The sequence below is a fragment of the Zerene cesonia genome, chromosome 14, assembly GCF_012273895.1.
Source record: "Zerene cesonia ecotype Mississippi chromosome 14, Zerene_cesonia_1.1, whole genome shotgun sequence".
Classification (NCBI taxonomy): Eukaryota; Metazoa; Arthropoda; class Insecta; order Lepidoptera; family Pieridae; genus Zerene; species Zerene cesonia.
Window position 1 is genome coordinate 6,583,670 of NC_052115.1, and position 9,083 is coordinate 6,592,752.

The window sequence follows — 9,083 nt, forward strand, 5'->3', positions numbered from 1 at the left end:
ATTGAATTATCAGATGTAAAACTGACAAAAAGTTATTTAAACGTGACACACTAGCAGCTGGTTTAACATGCGTTTGTGATTCGCTAATTTATATGTTAATGTAGGTGACATTATAGTATGATATATTGCATATCGTGAGATTCTAATTAAAATTACATACATCATCAACATATAGCTTCTAGTAAAGGAATAACAATAATAATAAGACACAAAATAAGATTTGATTTTAAAAATAAATGGGTTTAAAAAGGTTGGGGACTAATTTTTTTTTCAACAATAAAGTGCAAAAGTATTCAAGTACGTAAAAGTCTGGAAGTCGTCAAATTTTTTATTTAAAAATCCCAATATAGGTCATATTTTATTTACTTGTTTACTAAACTAAAGTCATTTTATGTATACTACATGTTTGGTTTTCAGGAGTCGGAGCTCGGAGTGAAAAGGATACAAACGATGGTGAAATTTTGTTTTTTTCTACTTCCACAATACAGATAATGTTATCAAAAGAAATCGTGCTTTAATTGATTCCAAAAATCAAATCGCTGTTGCTCCGGAATCTCCATCATCTTAAATCGTTTCCGACCACAATTCAATGCTTCTAATTGACCATTCCCATCCAAGGGTAACCATTGCAAATTATTCAGAACATCATCCTTCGAATACGGTGTAGGATTTCTGTAAAGAGTAAAATTATAATGAAGTTCTCATAGGAGGTTTGTGTCCCAGTGGTGGAAATATATATGGACTGATGATGATAAGGAAACTAATAGCAAACCATTCCTCGCCTATATGCATTCTTTAAGAATTTCGAAAATAAGTTAAGTTTACCTATTTAAATGCACAAAATGTATTCTTTCTTTGCTGTATTAATTTGAGATTTGAGCAAAATTAAAAGAAAAAGAAATACATTGTACATTTCACTCATTTTGTAGAGAGTAGATAACGATCATTACGTGTCCAACAATAGCTGGCCTGGGCTCCGCCGGGTTGAAAGTCGGGAAAACGGGACAAAACGTCCCACGTGACATGTGTGTCCGACTTATGAATTTGTGCTCTATACCAAGTTCGTTTTTAAGAGTATACAATATTACAGCCTTGTTTATCGTGGAATCTGTAAAAGCTTCCTTCATGTAAAAATCGTACTTAGAACGTTCATTTGTCATTTGGATTACGCGTTTGAAAAACATGATACGTGAAACATTTCTCGATAATCTTTCTTTCTTTTCTTCGTTCAAAATTGCAAATAAATGCAAAATACTATTCACCTCAGGAACATCATATTTTATTTAGTGATTTATTTGTTTGGCAAGAGACTTAGAAGTATTTTTTGTGTCTTTTATTTTTTATAGCAAAAAATCAGGTTATTATTTGGTGCTTACATGTATCTGTAGCGATGTTATAACCATACTCTCAAATACATCTATATAGGCACTTTCAAAAAACAATCATACACACACATTCTCATTTTTCTATTAGTAGCAGATACTAGAACAGATACTACCAATTAAAATACTGCCCAATGTAAACATATCATTAAAACTTTATTAAAATATCGACTCCGCTTAGATTTCATTCTTTCATGTATTCATTGAAACAATGAGCACAGAATTACGAATAAAAATAAAATGCATACCATACCTAGGTAAAAATACAAAATATTTTTATGGAAAATGTGTTTAAAGCACTCAGAGAGTCCATAAACATTGTAAATAGTATAGTAATTTTCGCACTTACCCATGCTTAATAAAATTTGCCAATAATCTTACAATTTTCTTAATGAAGTCTCTTTCATTCGCCTCCAAGCCGCTATAGACGTCATTCAGAGATTTACATTTGAATAGGTAACATATTTCGTCATCTAAAGTTGCTCCCGCCCAATTTAAATTCGGTACGAAACTCCTCCAGCCAATATTAAGGGATCCTTTCAAAGCAAATCTCCACAAATAAACTGGGCACTTCGAGATTTGGCTATGTAAAACCGCTTGACGAAGCAATGGATATAAATCTATGTCTGATAGATATTTTGCATATCGTCTTAAACTGCGCTCTCCTATTGTACCGTTGAGGAAATAAAAATCTATTATTCGACGCTTTATCTTCTTATATCTTTCCGATTCATATTCATCGGCTTTCCCTTCAAATGGAAGCAAATATTGGAAGTTGTTATTTAAGTATACTAACAGGTTTCTGTTATCAACCAGACCTTTTAATTTGTATAATGTTTTCAGTGTTGTATATCCCATTATAACTGGTACGTTGTTTACAGACTTTTTTCTGTACATTTCAACAGGAGTCCATTTCATAAATGAATTATTTCTGGAAGCAACCTCGAGGGAACATCCGAAAGAATTAATCAATCTTTGATTATCTCTGACTTCAGTGCTATCGAAAAGTTCTTGAGATGCCGATAGCAATTTCTCCGTCGCACTGTCATTGAGAGATTGATACAGTTCTTTTCTATTAAATTTTTTAAATGGACCTCTTAGTTTCGTGAATAATTTATTTGCTATTTCGAAGTTGACATTTTTGTAATCAGATGGCGACAACGCGCTTCCATCAAAGATAATGGCTCCCCGTATTAAGTCTTTAACAGCGGGTGATATTAGCATTGACGCAACCGGTGTGCTCGCTATTCCTGCCCCCGCAACAGTTATTCTTTTCCGATCTCCATTAAATAGACTAATATTATCGTGGAGCCATTTTAAAGCCGTTAATATATCTTTAGCTCCCATATTTCCTTCGGCGAATTCATCTTCGGTATTGAGAAAGCCGAAAATCGATGTCCTAAACGATACAGTCACTATTAAGATTTCCTCATCTATGAAAAAATCTGGGTCTTGCCATACAGAGTTTTCGTGTAACCAGACAAGAACTGGCAATTTTGCTGATTCCGTGGACATTGGCATAAATATAGATAAATATAGACAGTCTTCTATAAAGTTTCCTTTCATTTTTTCATGGTTGAATTCATATATTTTATTACACAACCATTTACTTCGTAAAATCGGCGGCTGAAAAAGCAAAAAGAAATAAAATGCTACTGTATGTAGTTTTTACTATAAAAAATCTACTATCTATATTTAAATATATTTTATTATGTAATTATTTAAAAAAGCGAATTCCTTCCATATCGTCACAACTAGAGCAAATTGGAATGGAACTAACTACACGGAAGGTTTCAAATAAAAAAAGAATCATCTTAATAGGTTCGAACAGTCGATAGTTGTTAGGTAACAAACACAAAAAATACAGTCTACGTAATCCTATTTTGAAGTTATTAGAAATGAAGGGTGAATTAAGAGCCATTCTGCAAGAATGAGGTAAAGGGTTTATTTTGTTTATTGTTGTTGTTGAGATGTCTCTTAGCAATAAAAGGATAACATCCGGAGCATAATAAATACGAGTGAAGCATTTTGGATTTATCTTAAAGAAAATGTATTTATTTTTAGTTGTTTATTAGTAAATTGTTTGCTAAGCGCTCTTTATTAATGGATAAGTTAATATCGTTTAAAAAACTAAACATTGCCTTTCATAGCTCGAATTTAAAAATTGTTATTAATATAAGTTAAAGCTTTAGTTTCTTTATCTAAAATCAGCTTTAAGAATTACTTTATACTAACATTATAATGTCAAAATGTCTTCATTAATTAGTGCTTCTTACTGATCTATTTTAAATAACTATATTAAGGATTATAAACTTGATCTAAAATACTTGTTACAGATTTTATGCTTTAACGTTTTTTACGTGTACAATGATTATGTATTATGTTATACGTGCTATGACTTAATGGGCCTTTTAGATGGAACTGCGTACCTATCTAAGTATACCATTACCACAGATAAGATAATACAAAACACCATTGCAAAAATTATAACCAAGACAAATTTAGATAACAATGTTAATTTGAAGAATATAAAAGGCATTATTCTTTTATAAACACCATGAACCTACCTTAAACCTCAATTCGTTGATAGGGACCTCGGCATAGGGGATATCGTAGAAAGCTGCGTAAGGTTTTCCACCAAACACGGTGTGACATCGCTTACCAATTATGATACTTTCATTATATTTAAGCACTACACTACCACTACTATATAAATAAATGCAAATAATTATTACAATGAATCGCATAAACCTCAAAAAGAACATTACTCAGCCATTCATAGCGAGCAATTATAAATCTTTGTCACAAATGTATATGAAACAAATTTATCCATGAATATGTTTTGAATTGCATGACTTGGTTCTGGTACGCATTTCAGTGTAAACCACAGATAATGAAACACTAAACGTGTAAACTATGCTTTGTGAATGTTACATCAGACTGTTTTAAATTATTAATAATATATACATTACATTTACGGCTAGCTATAAAGCTTGGTTACATATTAGATTTTTTTTTATTTCAATAAATTTATATTTAAACAAAGTATATCCTTATAATTACATTACCGTCTTTGTGAAAATTTAATTAGATTTAATGTAAATTCTCTGAAATTAGTTTGTAACAATCGAATTTTATTTATTATTAAGCGGTTTATACATTAATATCGGTAAATTACGATCTTTTCTTTTCTTCAAGCGATGATAAACAGATCTATCAATGGATGTTTTTCCAGTTTTCGTTTAATTTTCAACAATTTACGATCAATGATAAGTCATTACGATTCCAGAAAGTACCAAATGGGTATTCCTCATTCCGTGTGAGCTATAACTCACAAACCCTTGAAGTTTCAGAAACCTTATTTAGTTTTGTACAACATCTGTAGATTGTAGGTAATTTCAGCCAACATTCCTCTATGTCGACAAAATTGAAATGGTTACGTGACTGCGTTGTGTGTAGGATCTTATACTGGTAGTCGAGTTTGTGCATGGGATATATTGTGAAATTGTTTCTTCGGTATTGTAAACCGTAATTTCTATGGATAGGAAGCTATCAACTTGCTCCGGTGGAAGGCTACCTATATCCGTTATATAATACATACTTTATTTTGTTTATAACAGTGCTAGTCTTGATATACTAAATAAATGTAAATATATTTTAAGCACTTACTGGTATTAAGTAGGGACAGTGGTTGATTGATTTTTAAATGTTTATCATTAACATGTTTGCTAAAATAAATATATTTTGTTAAATAGACTTTTGTTGCGTTTGTGAAGACTCAATCAGAACATGACGAACAAATAAAAAGCGTGGTAGTATACTATCTAAAAAATTAGAAATTAAACGTTAATATTTTATATATTGTATATCCATTTTAATTTAAAAAGTAATGTAAGAACTGTTACTGCGTTGAATAATAATGAATACATGTATTCATTGCGTTCAAATCTATTCATTATTACCTTGTGTGATTAGTTTAAAGGGAATATACTTCGATCAATATAATGGAAAACATAGTACTAACGGTTTAACCACTTTAACGATTCCGCTATAGCTGAGGTAAAATAAACTTCTAGATAAATCCGTCGCTTTTATAACGGCATTAATCACGCTAGCCTGGAGTTCATCACATTTTTTATAGCACTAGCGATTTTTCCTGGACCAAATAAAGAGCTAAAAGGGTGACCATAAATTAAACGCGCTCGGCGCAATTAGACCCGACCACGTGGTGGATTTATTCGGTTGTATCTGGCCTGGAATCTTTGTGGGTTTATAAGGGGCGTAAAATAAAACATTTTATGTACTCGTTTATCAGTGTGTTTTGGAATAAATAAGTGTAGCAGATACGGTTCATATAATGTTGTGATCATTTTGTTGGATTTGAAAACCCCGACACAAAAGCGAAACGTAATTTATAAAAATAAGAAGAAATTTAACATTTGTATCGTGTGTAGCATTAGCCCTAAAACGAACAGGGTTATGGTTTTTTAGTCCCCAAGATGGTATTTAACTTTTGTCCATGGTCGGTGGAAATGGAAGCAGTATGAATGAATTCGCAACGGCAGTAAAGTGTTGGGTGGGGAAGTGTTCCTCACCTCGCAAGGAATCGAGCTACCAACTCCCCCATTAATCGCACGTAATACAGCCTTCATATGTTACTATTTAACGCTAACGCTACGTATTTGTAAGCACATGATATTTGAGTGTTTATTAGAATAAAAAAATTATAGACGTCAGAAGTGAACAAAGAAATAGTGATAAATCACAAATATACAAAAATTTTATAAATTAAAGCTCCAGCCAAAACAAAGTAAATAATCAGCAAACATTTTGTTATAGATTAGTCATTCATTCAGACCCCGATTAATTTCGTTAAAGTCACAATGCCTAAACAAATACCTGGCCTCGACTTCATTATTATGTTTTTACATAGTACATATGTTTTCTCCCGTGTTGTGCACGCCACAATTCACTTGAAAACACGTCTAATTGAAATAAATTACTTGACTGTCAGAGGTCGCGACGGTCGACGGTTCAAGCAAAAGGAATTTGGCCCTAGAAGGGTCATGTCTCGCGCAGGTAGGCGATTACGGCCTCTGATTAGACGGTTTACGCTACGCTGAGCCTGTCAGCTAGAATTCAAATTACTTCAGTAATGGCTTTGATAAGAAAAACGTTGGAAGTTATATTTAAAAGTAGGACGCTGTAAGAATATGTTATCCCGTGCGAAATAACGCGTTTTCAAATCCCAACGCCTGTTCATGTGTCATACTCTGTTTTGATTAGAGATGTGCCCTTATTGGAAAAAAAAGAAGATAGGAAGCCATAGGTTACTTTTATGCGTGTAGGTAGGTACTATTGCATATTGATTGCACAGTAAATAACACGGCTATAACGACTAGTGCGGGTCTGTACAAACGCAAAAGTTTTCGTAATTAGAATGAGCATAAACTTTCGTCATAAATTATAATTGACCGTTTAGTCGTAGCTAATAATAAATTACGCTTAACAAATAGAGAAAGAAAAGGATAAAATTATATGGAAAGGATTTCTCTTGTATTTAAAACATTGTCCAAAAGGTATGTAAGGTTATAATTAGATAGGAGGCCTATGTCCTTGTCCTTACCCTTCCCAGTCATTTCCTTTATTCCTTTCGTCAATCCTTTCTTAATTCTTTCCCAAATTTAAGTCGGCAATCCATTTGTATAGGTGTAAGGTCTGCAAAAGGCCTCATGCCTCTCCAAATGTTCATGGGCGGTGGTAGCGCTTACCATCAGGCGTCCCACAAGTTCCATTGCCGACCCTGACATAAAAAAGGATACGCATGTGTGATTAGATACCAATTACATAACAACTGTTGTCTTAATTTGTAACAGACGTATTATTGAAAGGTAATTAATGTTAATATTTACTTTTACGTATTCTTAGCTTTAGCACGTATTAATACCTTCAATTTTACACAACATTATAGATTGTTTTATTACAATTGTAACATATCAGGATATAGGCTATAAGGTATGTTTGAAAAATATAAAAAAACGTATGTGTCACTTATATTATTTCATAAATGTGCAGGAAATGTATTTGCTGTCGTACTATGCCATAACCAATACCATGCCATGGTAGCGGGAAAGGATCACACAACTTTTTATAATTTACTAGCTGTTTGACCTAGTTTTGAACGAATTTTTTTTTTTGAGATTTTAAAATTTATGCCAATACGTGTCTGTCGTGTAAGGACAAACAAAAGAAAGGCATATCCAATATTGCGTAGTCGTTTGAAAGTTATTTGCGTACAAATATTTCGGAGATCCTTTTTTATTTGTACACAGTTAGATTTTTAACGACGAGGAATATAAATCAATTAATAGCTGCTTATTTATTTAAGTTAAAAATTTATGTTTGTTTACAATAGTCCATGGTTGTTGTTTTAAAAAACTTTGCAAAAACTACGTAAAAGATACTTGCGGAATCTTTATCGCTACTCCAACACCAACAGCAATCATTTTAAATTTCGTTCATCCAAAAAACTGTTACATGCAGAATCGAGCAGCGGGATCTTAGACTATAAGGCGACACCTAAAATAGACAGTTTTAAATTAGAGCTCGCAGGTGACGTTAAGTGCACGTCGTCTTATTGGAGAGAGCTACAATTACAGAGCTAATATTATTGGAGACTTGACATATTTTTGGTGAGAAATTTTAAACAGAGACGAATTTATCACGATACCCCATTAATTTCGAATATTTAAAGATAAATATTTGTCGGGGATGAATATTAATCGGCTCCCGAGGCTTTTCTTTGCCGGCTGGATGGAATACAGTGGGGTTTTAGTCGGCAAGGATCCGACATAAACCCCTTCCCCGTGGGCGGTAGGTTTTTGCAAGATTTTCCCACTAAAAAAGGGTCAATATCATTTAATGCTTACTGTATGATTTTTTTACCACCTTCCGTCTGAATTAAAGCTCTCAAAACAACTGGTATCTAAATTGTATCTCGGATAATACGGATATGAATTGAAATTTGGCAGATAATTATCTTATGGGCAGGAGATGACATTTAAGAATGGATTTTCTGATAGAGCTGGATTAAGGGAGCTTAGAGAGATTGGACAATAGGGGTTATATGAAAATCCAATGAGTGTTTATATTATAGAAAAAGATTCGTGTAAAAATCAAGCAATTTATTAGTAACAGTATAATAACTGATACTACTTTTTATTTTTTACAAGACGCCTATCTAGATTCCTGTTTTATCCCAAGGAAGCATTTAACCGGGATAAAAAATATCCTATCACCCAAGTCAGCCTGTCTATATACCAAATTACATACAAAATCCGTTCAGTAGTTTCAGCGTGATTGACGGACAAACAAGCAAACAAACTTTCACATCTTATATATAAAAATCAATTGCTGTTCGTTAGTCTCGCTAAAACTCGAGAATGGCTGGTCTGATTTTTATAATCATGGTTTAAGTGAATTCTGAGTAGTCCAGGGAATGTTTAAAAGGTAAGAACAATACGGAGGCGCTCGAAGCCGCGGGCGGGAAGCTAGTTTATAATATTAGTGCCATTCTATCAATAATATTCAATGGTTAGACATTAAAATTAGCAAAAGTTCAGCACACACGTAATCCGAAAGTTTATTGCGTGCTTCTAAAGGGCTGGAACAAGCGATTTAACTAATTGTATGAAAACACCG

The 9,083-nt window shown here is 32.9% G+C and overlaps 1 protein-coding gene across 1 annotated transcript in view; it reads right to left on the minus strand.

Annotated features, from left to right (window-relative positions):
* Positions 1-488: 488 nt before the first annotated feature.
* The window catches only part of LOC119831943 (esterase B1-like), a 13,646-nt gene continuing 5,051 nt past the window's right edge, over positions 489-9,083 (minus strand). The window contains exons 2-4 of the mRNA XM_038355513.1: positions 3,950-4,088; positions 1,732-3,008; positions 489-672 (exon numbers count right to left, since the gene is read on the minus strand). Coding sequence (XP_038211441.1) covers positions 498-672; positions 1,732-3,008; positions 3,950-4,088 — 1,591 coding nt within the window. The 3' untranslated portion in view covers positions 489-497. The remainder of the gene's footprint in view (positions 673-1,731; positions 3,009-3,949; positions 4,089-9,083) is intronic.